At 43.8% G+C, this 20,493-nt stretch overlaps 1 protein-coding gene across 2 annotated transcripts in view; it reads left to right on the forward strand.

Annotated features, from left to right (window-relative positions):
* Nucleotides 1–1,511: 1,511 nt before the first annotated feature.
* The window catches only part of TRIM67 (tripartite motif containing 67), a 43,130-nt gene continuing 24,148 nt past the window's right edge, over nt 1,512–20,493 (forward strand). Inside the window, exons 1-3 of one of the 2 annotated variants that reach the window (XM_055308887.1) lie at nt 1,512–1,636; nt 1,754–2,264; nt 2,328–2,555. In XM_055308887.1, the coding sequence (XP_055164862.1) occupies nt 1,512–1,636; nt 1,754–2,264; nt 2,328–2,555 (864 nt within the window). Of the gene's footprint in view, nt 2,556–20,493 lie in introns of both variants that reach the window. The other variant, XM_055308886.1, reaches the window with a different exon arrangement.

Below are 20,493 nucleotides of genomic sequence, written 5' to 3' on the forward strand. Positions count from 1 at the left end.
ACAGCAGGGTGGGACCGGGCCCCAGGCGCCCTGTTCCAAGGGCCAAGGGGCCTACCCCCGCGCGTCCTCGCTTTTCGCCGGGGAGTCTCGTTCCAGAATCGCCGCCTTGTGCCCTCAGTCGGTCTGTGCGGACCGCCCGCATCCACCGCGGAGGAGAACTCGTGGTTGAAACCGAGAGAGAAAATGGCTTGTGCTTCGATCCATAAATGAAACCTCGCCCTTTGACTTCAGGCTGTCCGACATTTTGTGACTTGGCATTTTTGGCTCTATCGTAGACCTCGGAAGCGACTGTCGAACCATGCTACCTAACCGTTTGCAAACAACTGGCTTTTCAGGTCCCCTTGTGCCCTTGTATGGTGATGGGTGGGAGCGCGGGAGCCGGCAGGGGAGAGGATGGCAGGGGCGGGGCGGGGCGGGGCGGGGCAGGGCGTTGTGCAAATTCAAGATGCGCTCTCCATCCGAATAGTAGATTGTTACTAACAATGATCCTCTCTACCAAACCCTTGAAATTGCCCCTTGACTCGCCAGCAGCCAAGGCAAGCCCTTATTCGCTGAGCTGACGCCTCCCCTGCTCCTCCCGCCCCCCATTACTCTCTGCTCTGGAAATTACAACTCCTCAGCACGCCGCGCGGGGAGGCGGCGGCGGCGGCGGCGGCGGGGGGGGGGCGGGGAGGGGATCCCCGAGCCAGCCGGGCCTCGCCCTCCGCCCGCCGGCTGCAGCGTCGCGCGGCCAAGGTCAGAGGCGCCGCAGGAGCGGCAGCGGCGAACCAAGGAAGCGGGTCAATCCTTGCCGCGGGGGAACAGCCCCAGGGCGCGTTGGGTCGGCGGCAGCGGCCCCCGGGAGGGCGGCAAGCGGAGGTCTCGGAGCGGCCGGGCCCCGCGGAGGCAGTAGCGGGAGCCTGGACCCTGCCCGCGGGGGGCGGCCGCCGCGTCCCCGCCCGCAGCTGGGCTCCGCCTGGAGCCCGGGGCGCTGTCCGCCGCCCGCGGTGCTGAACCCAGTCCCGCGGCCAAGCGGCCCTGCTCACTCTCCGCCTCACCTCCCGGTCGCTCCGATTGGGGCGGGGCAGGGGCAACGGGGAGCCCACGAGCAGCTGCCCACCGGGGCCGACGGGTTGAAGCAGGACAGCTAAGAAACGGCAGCCCGGCCGCTGCTCCTGGTGTGCAGCGGAGACGCGCACTGCAGCCGGCGGCGGCGCTAGTGCTGATTCATCACCTGGAGCGCCTCGCAGGCCATCGCGGGGGCAGCCGACTGGCTCCGGACTCTGGCCGCAGGTGGAGGAGCCTCGCGGGCAGGAGGTGAGGATCCCCTCCCTTCTCTTGCCCCCGGTGGTCCTAGGGCGGTGGCCCCAGGAGAGGAGAGGGGCGTGCCCCGGGGCTGCGAAGTGGGCCTGCCTGTGTAATGCCCTCGCTTGCCGTCTCTCTGGTGCTAACGACGCTCGGTCCCTCCGCCTGCCTCTGGAGCTTGGGCCGTTCCACCTCCCCCCTGAGCAGCTCGGTCTGCCGGTGCAGCGATGGAGGAGGAGCTGAAGTGCCCCGTGTGCGGCTCCCTGTTTCGGGAGCCCATCATCTTGCCCTGTTCCCACAACGTTTGTCTTCCTTGCGCTCGTACGATCGCTGTTCAGACACCGGACGGCGAGCAACACCTGCCCCAGCCGCTCCTGCACTCCCGCGGCTCCGGGCTACCGGCGGCCGCCGCCGCAGCGCCTCCTCTGGACCAAGACCCGGCGGCTGGCCCGGCCTGCAGCGGCGGGAGCGGGGGCGCAGCTGGCGGCCTGGGCGGCGGTGCGGGAGGTGGCGGGGACCACGCGGACAAGCTGAGCTTGTACAGTGAGACGGACAGCGGTTACGGTTCCTACACCCCGAGCCTCAAGTCTCCCAATGGGGTTCGCGTGCTGCCCATGGTGCCCGCACCGCCTGGCTCCTCGGCCGCCGCGGCCCGGGGAGCCGCCTGCTCCTCGCTGTCCTCGTCCTCCTCAAGCTCCATCACGTGCCCGCAGTGCCACCGCAGCGCGTCCCTGGACCACCGAGGCCTGCGCGGCTTCCAGCGCAACCGGCTGCTCGAGGCCATCGTGCAAAGGTACCAGCAGGGCCGCGGGGCCGTGCATGGGGCGTCCGCAGCCGCTGCAGTGGCCATCTGCCAGTTGTGCGACCGCACCCCGCCTGAGCCGGCCGCCACGCTATGCGAGCAATGCGACGTGCTCTACTGTGCTGCCTGCCAGCTCAAATGCCATCCATCCCGGGGACCCTTCGCTAAGCACCGCCTGGTGCAGCCGCCGCCGCCGCCCGCGCCCGCCGAGGCCGCCTCAGCATCCCCAGGCGCGGCCCAGGGCGCCCCCAGCGGAGGCGGTGGCTGCAAGAGCCCGGGGGGCGCAGGGGCCGGAGCTGCTGGGGGCGGCGCTGCCCGCAAGTTCCCTACGTGCCCGGAACACGAAATGGAGAACTACAGCATGTACTGCGTGAGCTGCCGAACCCCGGTGTGCTATCTGTGCCTGGAGGAGGGCCGTCACGGCAAGCACGAGGTGAAGCAGCTGGGATCCATGTGGAAACAGCACAAGGTGAGCGCAGGCTGGGCAGGGCAGGGCGCAGGGACACAGGTGCAGAGAAGCGGGTGCGACAAGGGCCCCCCGGAGAGGTGGCAGAAGGCAGGAATTCCTTCCTTCCTTCCTTCCTTCCTTCCTTCCTTCCTTCCTTCCTTCCTTCCTTCGATAGACGCTGAAATGAATCCAGGGACTCTGAAGTGGGTGTTGGGCATGAGAAGGGCATAGAAAGATGACTTACTCGGTCCCCTTTCCCCTGAGATTGGATGATTTTACACAAAGGGCACCCAGAATGCAAAAGCAGGGCTTTTTCACTCCCAAAGTTGTCTAATAAATTACCCTGAGGGCTTTGCGGGATTTATGGAATCCAGGGCCCCCTTCCTCCCTAGAAAAAAAAATTTTTTAAATGCAAGTGTTCCACCCACCTGCAAGAAAATGTCTGATCCCTCCCTGCACTTGGTTCATCTTCCCTGAAGATAGGAAGGTTCTATCCTAGCACTCGGTGAAAGGACACACTACTTCCTACAGAGCAGAACTCGCCTCTGCTTTCAGAGCAGATTTGCCTACACTCTCAAGGAGTCTCCAGCACTTTCTACCCCCAGAATGCCTCGCAGCCTAGAGGGAAGATATCATTCCTCATGGGCCTTATTTAAGATTTTGGGTGTGTGGCCTTTTAGGAAGGGAGCATCATTCCCTGAGAGATTTTCTCTTGCTGAGACGCTGCCACTCCTGGCAGTGGGAGTGTGGTGGTCCTGCAGATCAAGCCATACTTTTCTCTGCAGGCTGCCGAAAGCCTCCTTCCCCTGTGACTTGCCTGGGGCTGGCACCTCCCAAGTGAAAATGGAACAGCCTCTAAGCGCCAACTCATGGTTGTCAATGTGTCCTCAGTACCTGACACTGGGAGGGAGAATCCTCAAAATGAGGTCACATCCTTTTTCAGGATCCCTGGGCAAGAGTGGAGTAAGTTCTTCTCATGAACATTCACCTTAATTTTCTATCCAAAGGCCAAGCCACACAACCGGACTTGCTGGCACCTGAGGTCAGTGATTGTGGCCTGACCAAGTTAGAGTCCCTTATTCTATGACCCCAACTACATCAGCAAATTTGGACACTTATCATTCAATATCCTCTTTCTCATAAACTCTCACTCCACAAATAGACAGAAGGTCTCCAAATGGCCCAACAGGAACTATGTATTCTGCTTGAGGAGGAAAGACATGGGAAAATAAGGAATTTGCCATGGTTACATTGAATCATCCGACTGGAAATGGACAAAAAGGGTGGCATAGATGAGAGAAGGGACTAACCATTCCTATTATAGATTTGTTGTATTTAGTTACTATATAATTTCATCTGCTACAATGTGTGTGCTATTATTGTAATTCAACATTTTCAAATCAGAAAAAGAAATGGGGGAAAACATTAGAAATCTACCTTGGAGTAGGAAATTTGCAGAAGAGACATCATTTCACAAATAAAGATATCTTTTGCAAAGAAGCTGTGATCAGCACCAAGACAAGAAGCATAGGTTCACATTCAGATTTCACAAGCTGTTACTTTTTCACAGCCTAGAGGGCCAGAATTAATTCTAGGTGTTGCCACCCAAATCTTTAGATTTAGTGAAGAGTGGAAACCAGCATGATTTGAGATGAGTGTGCACTCTTAGAAGAGACTAAGACTCTTACCAGGAAAAGTTAAGTTGGATAATGAGCTATGATTTAAAGAACCAAGACTATGCAGGAAAAAATCATTGGTCATCCTTCCTTTGGTATCCACAGCACCTTTAGAACATTTCTATCCCGGGATCCCTGGGTGGCGCAGCGGTTTGGCGCCTGCCTTTGGCCCAGGGCGCAATCCTGGAGGCCCGGGATCGAGTCCCACATCAGGCTCCCGGTGCATGGAGCCTGCTTCTCCCTCTGCCTATGTCTCGTCCTCTCTCTCTCTCTCTCTCTGTGACTATCATAAATTAAAAAAAAAAAGTTTCTATCCCCAACCAACAATGGAAAGTTTTTAGGAAATATGGAAAGCACATGTGATATTTGCTCAACAGAGTGGGAAAGTTATCTGTGGGAAATAGGACAATGGAGAATCTAGTGTCTCGATTTTATACGTAATGCCACAGCTTCAGGAAACTAAGACATCATCCCAAATCCAGAAGGAATGTTGTGAGATACTTTTTGAGAATGAATAGAAGTTCTTCTGTTACCTTTCAGCAGGGCCTATTTTTCTACAGAGAGGACAATTGAGTGCTTATTATGAGCAGCCCAACCAGGGGCTAGGGAGCACTGCTGGAGGTGTTTGGTCTGAATTTGTGGGCAGATGTCTAGACATCCACTGTGAGGGTGGCTAGTTTTTTTGTTTGTTTTTTTGAGGGTGGCTAGTTTTGAAAGAGAAACTGGAACACTCAATTTCACACTCCCACCAGGGCAGTTTAAGCTCTTCCATAAAACTTAAAGTTTCCATTGTTTCTGCCATTCAAAAATCCCAGCAGCCATGACAAAGCCTTGTGGTACTACCAGAACTAGATTTGGGACATAAACATTTCCCTAACACTCCTGTGACTGCAGAAGCCTTCATTAAAGCCCTGCTCTAATTCTTCCCAAGTGTGGCTGGAGCTTGCCATCTAATTACTGATTCTTTAGCAAAGAGACATCAGTGTGACACTGAAATCTATTTTAAAACAAGATTATCACCTTTTGAAAACAGTGTAAAACCTTTAGGTTTGGGCCAAACACATTTTTCCGTATTTAATTTCTTATTGAAGTATAACTGACATATGATATTCTGTTAGCTTCATATGTACAACATAGTGATTCAACATTTATATACATTGTGAACTGACCTGTGACCACAGTACATCTAATTACCATCTACCCCCATACAAAGTTAATACAATACTATTGACTGTTTTCCCGTGTGCTGTACATTATATCCCCATGACTTAGTTATTTTACAACAGAAGGTTTGTATCTCTTGATCCCCTTCACACACCCCCAAGCTCCTTGCCGTCTGGCAACCACCCCTCTGTTCTTTATATGTATGAGTCTGGGTTTTCCTTTGTTTATTTGTTTGTTTTGTTTTTTAGATTCCACTTATAAGTGAAATCATGTGATATTTGTCTTTCTCTGTCTGACTTATTTCACTTAGCATAATACCCTCAGCTCCATCCATGTTGTCACAAAGTGGCAAGAGCCCATTCTTTTTCATGGCTGAGTAATATTCCTCTCTCTGTGTGTGTGTGTGTGTGTGTGTGTGTGTGTGTGTGTGTGTGTACCACATCTTTATCCATTCATCTATTGATGAACACTTAGGTTGTTTCCATATGTTAGTTATTGTAACACATTTTTATATTATTCTTTTGGAAATGGATTAATCATTTCAAAGAACTTCTGATGTGAAGAAATAATGTGTTGTAAAAGATAGAACACAGAAGGACAGCTTTTGTCTTTTTGCCTATTGATTATGGAATTCCAATTTTCCTGAAGCCAGAGGAAGAGGATCATTGTGAGCTGTATCTCTTCCCTAGAATGACATGTCACAGAATGTCAATCAGTTTGTCCATAACCCTTGCTGGGTGCAAATGCTCAACCCTGAATTAAAACGGTTAGAAATTGATTCCTGAACTAGGTATAAAATGCTGGATAAATCCTTTTTTAGAAATCTTTGGAAAACTCTGGAAGATAAGAGAGTATTAAAGCAAAACTCTCATTGATACCCTAGGATTACTGTTCTTAATGAGTCATCACTTCACAAGAGCAAAGGAGGTGATGCAGCCTAGAAATCTCAGGGAAAACAGGGCTTCAGATTACTCTCCTGTCTTGAAGTTCTGCCAAAGGGCACTTGGCTTCTTAGCACATTATTCCTATCTTGTTTTAGAAAAGCAATAAGGAAAGGCTTTTAGCCTTTAAAGCCTCAGAAGAAAGACTCCTCCATTAAAAGAAATAACATATAAATAAGAAAGGCAGAATCTGTAATCAAATCATAGCTAAACTATGATCTCAAGTACACTTATTTGAATATTGGTAGTACTTTATAGCACAGGTAATAAATGCTTGTTAAGAATTAGAATTACATGGGATGGCTGTGTGGCTCAGCGGTTAAGCATCTGCCTTCAGCTCAGGGCATGATCCTGGAGTCACGGGATCGAGTCCCACATTGGGCTCCCTGCATGGTGCCTGCTTCTCCCTCTGCCTATGTCTCTGTGTCTCTCATGAATAAATAAATAAAATCTTTAAAAAAAGAATTAGAATTACAAATGTAGAAATGTAAAAATTAAATATCTCCAAATTCTAATTTGGAGAGGAAAAAAATCTCTAATGTTTTAGGGTTTTCTTGTAGACTTCTATCATACGTTTATTTCGTGTTTTTTTCTTTAATAATACAATATAAATATTTTTCTGTCAGCTAATGTATGTCATTTGTGATGACTGCATGCCATTCTTTCATATGAATTTAATATTTTTTTTGATTAACACCTCAGTGCTGGATTTTAGGTTGTTTTGAGTCTTTTGTTGTTACAGACATCTTTCTAGTTAAATCAATGCCTATACTCTTTTTTTTTAAAGATTCTAAAAATTTATTTATTCTGAGAGACACAGAGAAAGAGAGGCAGAGACACAGGCAGAGGGAGAAGCAGGCTCTGAGCAGGGAGCCCGACGTGGGACACAATCCCGGGTCGCCAGGATCAGGCCCTGGGCTGAAGGTGGCACTAAACTGCTGAGCCACCCGGGCTGCCCCTCAATGCCTATACTCTTATTATTTCCTTAGGTTAAATTTCTAAATATGGAGATGCTATGTGAAAAGATATTTGGCCTTAAGATATTTGTTTAATGTTGCCAAATTGCCTTTCATAAAGTTTATGCCTATTTTCTTCCAAAAGAAAAATTATGTAAATAATAAAATATTCGTGTAGACAGGACCATGGGGGATGAAAATAAGGTGGATTATCTTGTTTCTAGTAATTACTGTTTGCTATTTTCATTACGTTATTGTTAGAGCTGTTTTTTTTTAGAGCTGTTTTTAAAAAAAGAATTACAAGTATCTAGATTTTTATATTTTTAACTACTAGTTGGCAATCTGCCCTCCCTCAAAAATTGGTTTGATCTGAGCAGCTATTGCCCAAGTACCCCTCTTTATTTGAAGGGCTGTGAAAAGACTGGCCTTCAGGGCCCACGTAAGGCATTTTAATGTGGGGTTGGATGGGGGGAAAGAGAGTTCAGTAGAGAGTAGTAACTGGTAAGATGTCTCCCTTTGGGGAGATCTGAGTTCTACTACTCTATGGCTGATTGCTGTGCACTAGCTGCTGATTCTAAACCCAGGGCTACTGAATGGAAATGCAGCAGGGTCTTCAGAGCATGTGGCATGGAAATATGCATAATCTGAGTGAAAGCCTGGATTTTTGAGAATCTTTTACCAACTCTGAAGTCCTCAGAAGTGAAGTATGTAGACTGACTTCTGTTCCATCTGCCCCAGATTGTCAAAGAACCAATGGCTAATCTGCTCAGACTTCTGGAAACATGATTCTGCTCTGATAACTAGAGTTTACCACATCCTCTCAAACTACCCTCTATGTTAACATCACCTTGCCTTCAAAGCCGGCTGGATGATAGCCCTGCCCCATGCTTGGATTTAATTCCAAGCAAGTCAGTAATTCCGGAACAGTTATTAGAAAGAACCCTTATGTTAACAACTTTTGAAATATATGCCTTCCTCAGCACTCCAAACATTCAGAAAACAGAGAGTGGATTTCAGAGAAGAAGACAAAAATCCATAAACTTGAACCGCTTTTACCTTCTTTTTGAAGATTGCTTATAGAGACAGAAGGGTTTAGAATTTAGAAAGAACTTAAAGAATGAGAAAGGACATTACTAGGGATAAATATATTTTACACTATATGCTGTTGTGTCATTTCAAGGTTGAGGCATTGTATTTTTAGCCTCTAGAGGGAGATCTTTCATGTGGATTCATGTTGATGGGACTTGAGTTGTGGATGTCAATAATGTGGAGTGTTCTAGAGGGAAGCTTATATCTTCATCTCTGAGACAGACTAAGGAAAGGGTTGACAAACTGTCACCCACCATCTGTTTTTGTAAATAAAGTTTTACTAGAACAGAGCCATGCTCATTTGTTTACAATATTGCCCATGGCTGCATTTGGCTACAGTGGCTGTTGGAAGAGTTGAGTAGCTTCAGCAAAGCTCTGCAGACTGCAAAGCTGAAGATATTTACCATTTGGTCCTCTGTAGAAAAATAGTATGCTGACCTCTAGACCAGGACCTGTGATTATAGTGTGGTTGGCTGAGCAGCAGCAGCAGCCAGGAGCTTGTTGGAAATGTAGAATCTTGAGACCTGCTATAGTCTTACTGAATCAGGATTTCCATGTTAGTGAGATCCCATGTTGATTTGTATGTACTTCAAAATTTGAGAAACCCTGGTGGGATGATTTTTGGGGCCCAAGGCTTTGGGCCTGTGTTCTAACTGTGTAAGAAGTGTAACAAGATGTGTAAGCCATCTGAGAAATGGGGTGGCCCTTCAAGCCTGAAGCTAATACTCAATAAGTAGACTCTAGGGAGTCTGAGCAGATTGAACCAGAGAATCTTACTTAATTACCCTGACACTAAACAGAATCTTTGGGTTTAGCAAATTCTGTGTGTTGGGAGACAATACAGTGTTCAAAGACCATGTGGTCCAGAGAAGCAAGAATCTCTGAGGGATGAAGGTGTGTGCAAAGCTGCCTGGGCCCTTCTGGGCTCCAGTGTGGGCATCTCAGGAGAAGGAAATGCTACACAAATGCTCTCTGCTGATTTCCTGGGATTGAAGAGAAACAAATTGTTTATATCTCTGGATTTCCTTTATATTTGCTACTTAGTTGTTCTATAAAGAGAGTGCTTTATCCACTCTTATCCAGTTTTGAAGGGCCTGCCTAGGGAGTGGTGGAGGTTGGAAGTATCAAAACCATGGAGCCGAAAGGAGCAAGGGAGAATGCAGATGACATTGTAAGGGAAAGAGGAGGGTGTGAATTCACTCCTCCCTGCTTGGAATTTCCTCTTGCAAAGCAAAAACTGTGGATTTAAAAATTTTAATCCTAGAATAGGCTGTTTCCAACAGATATCATCAATTCCAACCTCCTCATTTTGTAGATGAGGAACTTGAGGCACAGGGGTTTGCTATAGTTGCACAGAAAGTTGTGAAATGATTCTGGTAAAAGGCGATCCTTTTAAGTTCTTCATTGTACATTTTGATTAACTATATAAATGTGATAGAATGCTGTGTATGTATCTGAACAAAAACAGGTGTATATAGCATCATCTAATTAATCTAAAGTAATTATGAATGGAAGAAATATTCTAAAAGGTAGGGACAGAGATTGGGACACAATTCCTCTTTCATTTAACTGCAATGGAGCAGCAGAAAATGGAAGTGGGTGAGGAGGAGTCAAAATGTCCTGTTTAGAAGAAGTAGCATGAAAGAGTTTGAGGTCTGGAAGGAATATAACAGATCATGCAGCACTGCCTCTTCATTTTCCAAGCAGCTATAGAGGGGTTAAGTGGTTTGGAGGAGAGAGAGGGTAGAGAATGGTCCAGAAGGAACAGAGACAGGTGAGGTGGGGCTGGTGAGCTCAAGAGTATGGAAGAGGTCTAAATGACAGACATAGACAGGAACATTAGCACTTGCCAGAAGGCTGGGCCTTGGTCACATGTCATTTGAAAAATCTGTTCAGACAGTGGATAATTTTTAAAAATGAGGTCAATGGGCAGCCCGGGTGGCTCAGCGGTTTAGCCTGGAGTGTGATCCTGGTGACCCAGGATCAAGTCCCACGTTGGGCTCCCTGCATTGAGCCTGCTTCTCCCTCTGCCTGTGTCTCTGCCTCTCTCTCTCTCTCTTTCCCCTCTGTGTATTCTCATGAATAAATAAATAAAATCTTAAAATAAAATAAAATAAAATAAAAATGAGGTCAAGGTTGCATTATGAAAGTGGGCAAATATTTGTACAAATATTGTCCAATCTCTTGATCCTTGGTAACAATTCGATTCTGGGTGGTAGTAATAAACCAGGAAACCAATAAAATATGAATAATCAGAAATGAGAGGCCTCTTAAAGTGTGTGGCTTATCATCACTTAACAAATTATGTGTTACCTACCATATGGCTAGCTTTCCCTATCAGCTGAGTGGTATCCCCATGTAACTAAAAGTAATCTCTAGTATATGGATAACTAAAAAGCAGAGGGTGCATTTTGAACATTAATCCTTTTTTCTGAGCTTATACTTCTAATGGGTATTTATTCTTCGGTTCAATTAATTACTTATTCAATCAACAAGTAAATCTTGAATATCTATATCATACCAGGTACCATTCTAAACATTTAGGCCACAGAAGGATGTGTTCTCTTCCCACAGAACATAAACATAAAGAGAAAGAAGATCAACAAGTACACAAATAAATAAATGGGATATTTTCTGATATTGGATGATTTCTTAGTGGATATTAGATAATTTCTGATATCCACTAGGATGGAAGTAAAATAATGTGATAAAAAAAGACTTGGGGGACTTACTTGTGGGGAAAGTTGAAAAAGCAAGACTTGAAAACTGGGTAAGAAGTGGCCAGCCCTGCCCAGTTCTGAAGGCAGCATGTTTTATTGGGAAAACAAGAACCAAGAACCAGAGGTGGAAGATGCCCAGTGTGTTTGGGACAGAAATGGGCCCCTGTGTTTGGAGTGTAATAAAAAAAGATGAATAAGTAGTAAGAGCAGAGAGATAGGCAGGGTGCAGAGGAGTCAGGGCCTGGCCCCAGATAAGTGCAGTAGGAGACAGCTGGAGGCCTTTAAAGTGAGGAGTCATTTTTTAAAAAAATCATTCTAATTGCTGTTTACAGCAAGAGTAGAGGGTCAGAGAGGACGCAGTGAGACCAACTGGAGACTATTGGAGTAGTTTGGGCTGTAAAGATGGGGACTTGAATTAGGAGAGATGTAGCAATAATGGAGAGAAGTTTATATGTTCATATCCTGCTTGGGATTCTTTGAACTTCTTAGATTTGTGGTTTGATGTCTTTTATTATTTTTGGAAAATTCTCTTATTTATTTCTTTAGATAATTCATTTGCTCTGTTCTCAATCTCTCTCTCTCTCTCTCATCCTTCTGGAATTCCAGTTATATATATATGTTAGATTGTTTGATATTGTCCTACAGTTCTTAGACGCTCTATTCTTTTTTCTTTAATCATTCCTCTTGTCTCTTTGTGTTATAGTTTCAATAATTCATATTGACTACTCTTCAGGCTCACTGATTTTTTCCTAGGCTGTGTCATGTCAACTGATTAACCCTTTCCGGATTTCCTCTGCATTTTCGTAGTGGTCCTGCCCCTTTTCCAGCAGCAGGAAGTTTCAAATAGCCTGGCCCAATGACTGTTTTCTGCATCTCCCTACCACCACCCCCCCCAGAAAGTTATGATTTTTCTCTTTTCTTTTTCTCCAGCCACATGGGTCTTCACCTTGCTCAGAGTGATGGGATAGAAGGATAGGGTTGTTGCTTGTCCCTAATGGCTTAGGATTTTGTTGTGGAAGGGAGAAGGGTCCTCATGGGGCTTTGTACTTCCCTGCAGTGACTGTCCCATTCCTCTTGCAAGCCAACTTCTGGGGTGCAAATGTTTCCCTCTTTTAATCTAGGAGTCACTTTAGATTTTGTAACTAATCAGGTTTCACTTTTCTCTTCAGCTGCTAGAATGCTTAGAGCCAAATATTTGGTGCGTACATAGTAGATTTAATTATGTTATAAATTCCAAGACTTATTTCTGGTTTCATTTTATGTCCCCACCCTTCCATTTCTCTCTTTTAAGTTATGCACTATTGAATTCCACAGACCCTTGCAAACTGCCTTAAATACTTTTTGAAATAGATTAATAAAGAAGCAAATAGTGGCCTGCTTGAATAAAACCAAGAGAACAAGAAACCTCTGGAAAATCTCATTAAGATAATACCCTACTTCTGAGCAGTGCTTAGTCACTGTTAAAGAAATGCTGCTTGAAAACATTCAGCTCAAGGAACAGGGACCTTCCCAGTCACTGGGACATGTGACTGTTCCCTTTCAGTCCCATATAATAAAGAGACTCCAAAATAACTGTACCTGCTCTAGACAATAGGATCATTCACCCTATTTCACATCTTTCATGGGAATATCACCACATACCATCAGCTTGTTTGGAAGGTGTGGTTATTACCTCTCAAATTGGTTACCTTTACAAGTATTTGCAGCTTATCACTGATGAATGTTTGTCTTCCTCACAGAGGGACAAGTCAGGGCACATTAGAGGCAAGAAAATCCTGCTGGGGGTGATAGTGTCAGGAAATGTGAGAGGTTTGAGATTTTAGCGTATGTACAGGCTATCAAATTCACTTACCACAATTTCATGGATGCAGGCAGAAGACATGAGACTCCCACATCAGAAATGAAGAACAATTTACCACTCAAAGCAACCGCAGTAGTCAGAGTATCAGCATTTTTGTGCCAGTTTCCTGATCCCCCACTCACACCAGGTGGTATGAAGAGGGCCAGATGCCACCTGCACACATAGTAGGTCATATCACAGGAGAGGAACTTCAAACTTAGAGAGCCCAAATCCATTATAATGGGTGATTAGTATGGGACACTTTGCTCCAGAAAGAGACGCATCTCTAGCTTCCAAGATTGTTGCCTATACAAACATTCTTGGAAAGATTGTCCAAAAAAAGAGCAATCTCGTTGGTCAGACTTATAGGAATGAGGGACCCATAGAAAATTATCTTCCAAAAAGAAAAGAAAATTATCTTCCAACAGGATTAAATCAAAATTGAAATTATTTCTTCAGTGATTTCTGCTTCATGTACATCATAGGAAGTTACACAGGGCCCCTTGGTTCCCAAAGCTGCTTCTTTCAGTTTGAGTATACAGGCCTCAGAGCCATCTGGGTAAAACAGGCAGGATTCATGCTATCATCTGTCATGTTTCTTGCTCCTCTGGAGTTTGCTGGGTGTCATGAGGATAGTGGTAGTGGTTATGGTGATGATAATTCTGGTATCTCTGCAGTGGGGCCCAAATAAAGTATGAGTTAAAGCTGCTCAGTTATGGTACCTTCATTCCTGAGTTTATTAGCATTTCCTCTAGCACCTGAAGGACAAACATCAGCTCATAGCTCTTTGTATTATTCCAAGCAAAACAGTCCATTGGATAAGCATTTGTTGGGCATCTACCATAATTCACAGGCTGTGCTGGAGACTGTGGATACATATAAAACAGGCTACAGGAGAGCTCGCAGACAACTGGAGGAGAGGAATCATTTTATAACCAACCTAATATACATGGAACTAATGTTAAAAAGTGGAATGAAAAAAGAATGGAATGAGTGCCATATTTGAAATGTGAATGGACCAGTGAGGGAAGAGAGAGAAGGCAGTTAATTCTGCCTAGAGTTTCAGAAGGGGAAAATAATAGTGAGGGGAGATTGAAGAGAGGATGATGTTTGAACTGATGTCATGAACGATGAGGAGTTTTGTTAAGAAAGAAAGAAAAAACTTAAATGTACAGCAATGTGTGAAGTGTTAAGAAGGATGTTTAAGATCTAGTTTCTACTTTCAAGCAGCTTATTATCTGCTGGTAGAGTGCCAAGGATTAACACACATTAACTTAAAGCAGAGGGACATTGAGAAATATATGCCATTTCTGATTTTATTTTAAAAAAAGGGGCAGCCCTGATGGCTGGGCAGCCCTGGTGGCTCAGCTGTTTAGCTCCGCCTTCAGCCCAGGGCCTGATCCTGGAGACCCAGGATTGAGTCCCGCGTCAGGCTCACTGCATGGAGCCTGCTTCTCCCTCTGCCTGTGTCTCTGCCTCTCTCTCTCTCTCTCTCTCTCTCTCTCAAGAATAAATAAAATACTTTAAAAATAAATAAATAAAATTTAATTAATAACTAACTAACTAAATAAATAAATAAATAAATAAGGGATCTTCAATTTTTCATTTTTAGCATCTGAGACTTACTGAAAGCATTCTAGATTTGGAGTGGTAAAAGAATGATGTGATAAATGGATTCCAGAAGCCACATTTAAGGGGACATCTAGCCTGAGAGGCTAAAAAAGATTGAATCTTAGCTTTATTTCAATTTCAGTGGAGAGCAGGAATCGCCTGGCTATATTCCTTTGGAAGATTCTTGTAAATTTTTATCATTTTACCAGGTTGTTATATTTAGCCTGTTTGCCAGTAAAACCTGGTAGCAAAAACTTCTGAACATTTCAGTTTGCTTTGCTTAGTTAAGGGGATAAGGGTGGAAAAGGAAGAGACAAAAAAAAGAAATAAGAAAGTTAGATGAGAAAAGAGATTCACAGGAGGAAGGAGGCAATGAAAGGGAATGGACCAAAAGGTTGATTAAAAGGATGATCTTTTGGATTGGTCATTAGCTCCAGTCATTAGACAAGAGGGTTCATCTCTCCACTGATGGACAAGAAATAAAGAACAACATGAGAGCACAGGTAACTGGTGCTGAAAGTGTATGAAACCAACCCTAAGTATGAATACAAATGAGAACAAAGTAGGGGGCCATACCAACAGAGACATGAGGGAGGGCTATGAGAAAAGAGGAAAGTTGAGTTGACTGGAAGAATTTGGAGAAGTGAAAAGGAAGGAGATGTCCCAACAAAAAGGCAAATGCTCTTTTCTATAATTTGACCACAGAAAGAAAGGTCTAAGACCAATTCTCGTCAAACATGATTGTCACAAAGACAGTTCTATAATAATTACCAGTGACTGCAATTGACCTGATCCTAACGAAGAAGTTTAGGAGATAGAAAACCTCAAACCTCACCTACCTTTGCTCAGCAAATGGCTTCTGTACATTGGCAAAGTCAGGATTCTGGTCCTGGGGGTTTGTGTACCTGACATCCTATTCCAGGCTTGTTTGATACTATCCACCCATGATTGGCATTATCACCTGATCTCTGGCCTATCTTCATGCAAGCATGGTTTTGACTGTGCCTAATTTTACTTTTCTGCCAGTTGAGTCTTCTCAGAGTCTTTATAGATTCTCCTTCTAATACTCTAGCTCATCTTGATTAGATTGTTCTTATTTATATCTTATTTATATCTTATTTATATTATTAATCAATGGTGTCTTGCAGCTAACAGACTTACCAGGTGTCTTTCTTTATTTAACCAACTTTATCCCTCACATGCATAAATAACACTCTGCTTTGACCTTCTTGACAGAAAGAACTGTGTCTTATTTATCTTTGTATTCACAGTATCCAGCAGGGTAGCTGGCACCCAAGAGGCCATGAGAAACATTTATTTCATAAAGGAATAGTGAAAACACCAAAATGTATTCTAACAACAATACCACAAATGACTATTCCAGCACAGTTCCTATTAATTCATGGTGAATCATGGAACAGAGTGATTCATGAAGGAGGGGCATTCCAACCAATGGTATGGCAAATAAGGGGGGGGGCGGATTTTGCATATTTCTGGGTCCCTGATTGAAAAGAGCCATCTACACTCATTAATATGGAACTTCCTTCTCTCATTTTATGTTTAAGAGGTTTCAGAAACAGTGAACTGATCTCATGGCATGACAGAAGCTAGCTGGAAGTGTCGGTGTGACTTTACCCAGACTTTTTTTTCATCAAGTTTTAAAATTTTAATTCCAATATAATCAAACATACAGTGTTACATTAGTTTCAGGTACACAGTATAGCAATTCAACAATTCCATACCTCACTTACACACCGCTACATCTTGTCCAGAGGCTAGATTGAGCAGAAATCTACTAAAGTGACATTACTGAAATCTTTATGCTGTGGAGGCAGTAGAATGTGGGGAATAAGAAAATTCATTTTAGAGACAACAGTCCTAAAACTCCATCACTTGCCATGGAATGACTTTGTACTAAATGCGATATTGTGTTTGAAGAACTCAAGGCAGTACACACCTCCTAGTAGGTGTTCAGTAGAAGAAATCCACTAATGCCATGGTTATTATCATGAAAGTCAAAGTCAAGTATGGTGTGGAAGGGCACCGGGGCAGAGGTGGAGCACAGGAGTCCTCCTGCAGTAGGGCTGAGAAGCAGTGCCATCGTTGGATGGGACCACTTCACACCATCACATTAAATGGATATCTAGAGAGTTCCATCCCAGGATCACCTGCACCAACCGTCTGGTCCCTCACTGGCTAAAGTTATGGGGAAGATGTGAATTGAAATCAAAAAGTCTTTGGAGCTGTGACTTTGGGTCAGTTTCTGATGCCTCTGTGCCTGTTTCTTCACCCTGGAGAGGCTGGTGTGGGACGAGCTTAGATGAAGTAAGTAAAGTACCTACTGTACCTTTAAGGCACTCATTCATTATAGTCCCCCACTTTCCTGAAGGTACCAGAAACTTGACCTGCTTCCCTTTCCCTGATATCCATATTTATGATGTGAGACAGAGTGTGTGTGATATGATTCCATGCAGTGAATACATATGAAATAATATGTGGCAGGATACAAAAGTATACATAATATATTTTCTTGCTAGGGCTACTGAAACAAATGATCACAAGTGAGTGGCTTAAAACAGCCATAGTGCATCCTCTCATTATTCTGCAGGTTAGAAATCAGAGATCAAAATGCCAGCAGGGCCACACTCCCTCTTAAGCCTCTGCGGAAGGATGGGTCCCAGGCCTCTCTCCTCGCTTGGGGTGGTTCTTTGGTTTATGGCTGTGAACTCCCATTTTCACGTGGCATTCTCCCCAAGTGTGTGTGTCACTGTGTCCAATCTTCCCCTTTTTATAAGGACATCAGACACCTTTGATAAGGGCCCACCCTACTACACTGTGATTTCATTTTAATTTAACAGATTACATCTGCAATGACCATAACCCCAAAATAAGTCACATTCTGAGATAATGGAGATTAGGATTTCCATATCGGAATTTCTGTGGGACACAATTCAACTCATGGCACACAATAACATTCATAGTCAATCTGGGTAGAGGAATGAATCAAAAAAGAGCTGGCAATTGAAAGACAAAAGCACAAATCCAGACAGATTAAACCAATTGTTTCCTGAAGCCCTCTGAAAATATTCAGCCACACTGAATGGCTTTGCTCCTGATGTTGCAGAAACCAGGCTCACTAATGGGTGTGGGGATTTAGATTCCAGTTGTGGGTCAGGGGCAATGAAGGTCCTGGAGTTGGGGGGGGTAGTTTGGGGGAGGGCTAGGGGTGTTAGATGGCAGTGCTGGACATCTGCAGGGCTCTGAAGACTCCTAGGAAAGATGGAGAAGAATGCAGGAGAAGCAGGTTTCATGCTTACAACTTTTCACCCTTACAACTTTCCAACCCTACAATTTTCCCATGAGTCCTCATGATAATCACCAAAAGTAACTATATTGAAAATATTAATCATTCAGGATTACCATAATAAATGTTATTGCTTAATACTGTATATTAACTATGTTGGAATTAAAATTAAAAAATAAAAGCAGCAATATATATATATGTGTGTGTATATATATAAAATTGTGTGTATATATATAAAAAATTGTGCATATATATATATATATATATATATATATATATATAAAATTGCTGCATCAGGACATTGTTCTCACATTTAAATATCCTGAATTAGAAGGTATTTTGGGGGAAAGAGCACGGAGCTGTTTGTTTTCAGCTGTAAAATTGCTTAGCAGTTCAGGATGGAGATTTCACATGTGATCTTACTTAGTTATGTGCTTTAAAAAAAAAAACAACTTTAGCTTTAGCTTTAGTGTTTTTTCTTTTTTTTTTTTTTAAGATTTTATTTATTTATTCATGAGAGACACAGAAAGAGAGAGAGAGGCAGAGACACAGGCAGAGGGAGAAGCAGGCTCCATGCAGGGAGCCTGATGTGAGACTCGATCCTGGGTCTCCAGGATCAGGCCCTGGGCCAAAGGCGGCTTTAAGCCACTGAGCCACCTGGGCTGCCCTGTTTTTTCTGATTGTAAAAGAAGAATGCTCATTGTTTAAAAAATTCAGACAATACAAAGATGTAAAGAAAAATGTGAAAAATCACCTGTACTCTTACAACTTATAACATGTATAACACACACACACACACACACACACACACAAATTACCTTAATAGTGGCTAGATAGATAGATAAATACAATATGTCTCTATACGTATCTCAAATACTTTCCTGCCCCAAGCTGTACGGGACTCCTGTCAAATCCACTGCATTGAAGTCAGCAGCAAGGAGGGTAGAGGATGGATAAAGAAGGCAATGGTAGAAGGAGGGGTTGGTGACCCAGGGGAAAGGAAGAAAAAAAAGGCACACATTCCGTGTTTTGTTTGTTTGTTTGTTTTCACTTGTTATAAGTAAGAAGTACGCACTATAATCCCCAACAAATAGACTCTAGAAGAGTAAAAACTCACCCAAGAGCCAATGGCTAGTAAAGGAAAGCCAAAGTCAGCCTGATTCCAGACATCACGTTGCTACATTTTATTATTTCTTCAAAGTACTTTCTGCTCTCCTTTTGGGATAGTTGTACTTCTTACCCCATTCATACAAGGCTGGGCCGTGTAACTCATGGCACCAATGAAGTGAGAGCTGACATTATATGCATCACCTCCCAGGAGAAGCTCCAAGAGTCAGTATGTGTTTCAGCTGTAGCTCCTTTTCCTCATCTCAAATGTGAGATGCTTCTTTAGCTGGATCCTGAAATGAAGACGACACAAAATTGAGTTACAGGTGACCTGTGGTGAGCACTCTGTGTGAGCAAGAAGTAAATCTTTGCTGTTGGAAGCTTTTGAGCTTTGTTTGGGGTGTTTGTTATGATAGCTTAACTAGCTTACACTGTCTGATACAACCCCGCTCTTACCACTTCACTATCCTTTGTCTCTCTTCTGAGACTTGCCCTGTTTCTTGGTCAAAATATTTCTCTTTTCCTTTGATTGCATAACATTGAGGAAACACTTTTTAAACCTAGTGGTTGTCCTCTACCAGACCCATATTTAGGTTTCTTTTTAGACTTGAATTTTTTTTTTTTTTGAAATTTGGGCTTTTTCCCAAGATCCCCTGAACTATATAGAGAGATACTCCCTGTCACACATATAACTCCTGGAACAGGACATGTTATTCAGAGATGACTAAAAATGTCTTTAAAAAATTTTTGTTTACTTGTTTATTTATTTATTTGTTTATTTATTTATTTATTTGAGAGAGCATGGGGTGGAAAGGTCAGAGGGAGAGGGAGAGAGAATCACTAGCAGACTCCCTGCTCAGCATGGAGCCCTACGTGGGGCTCAATCCCATGACCCTAAGATCATGACTTGAGCTGAAACCAAGCGTCGACACTCAACTAACTGCATCACCCAGACATCCCAAAATGGTTTTTTATTATTATTTTGGTTTTCTTTGAACTTTTTTTCTTTAAACCTTTTTCTGGATAGTTCCATTTTGTATAAAATCCATGTACTCTTCGATGGTAGAAACATAAATGTAGCACTTCCTGAGCAAGTTTAAAAGTGATAGTTTGAGATAGTTAGCATACCTCAATAAGTATGTTCTCCTCATAATATCTCTATGTGGTTAATGACAAATGAGAATCATATAATCCTTTTGTATAGTAAGTTACCCCAAAGAGTAAGAAGGGAAATTGCGTGATCATTCTAATATCATATTGCATGTCAGATTCAAAGCTAAGATAGAGTTCTAGTCCTTGTGTCTAATCCTTGGTTCACTTTGTAAACTTCCCTTATTGTCAACTAAAAAAAAAAAATCATTTATTCAACAAATACTGACTATACCGTGGTAGTTCATATAAAAATGAAGCAGAGTCAGGCAGCCCTGGTGGCACAGCGGTTTAGCACCACCTGCAGCCGGGTGTGATCCTGGAGACCCGGGATCGAGTCCCATGTGGGCCTCCCTGCATGGAGCCTGCTTCTCCCTCTGCCTGTGTCTCTGCCCCTCTCTC

The sequence above is a fragment of the Nyctereutes procyonoides genome, unplaced genomic scaffold, assembly GCF_905146905.1.
Source record: "Nyctereutes procyonoides isolate TBG_1078 unplaced genomic scaffold, NYPRO_anot_genome, whole genome shotgun sequence".
NCBI classification, from domain to species: Eukaryota; Metazoa; Chordata; class Mammalia; order Carnivora; family Canidae; genus Nyctereutes; species Nyctereutes procyonoides.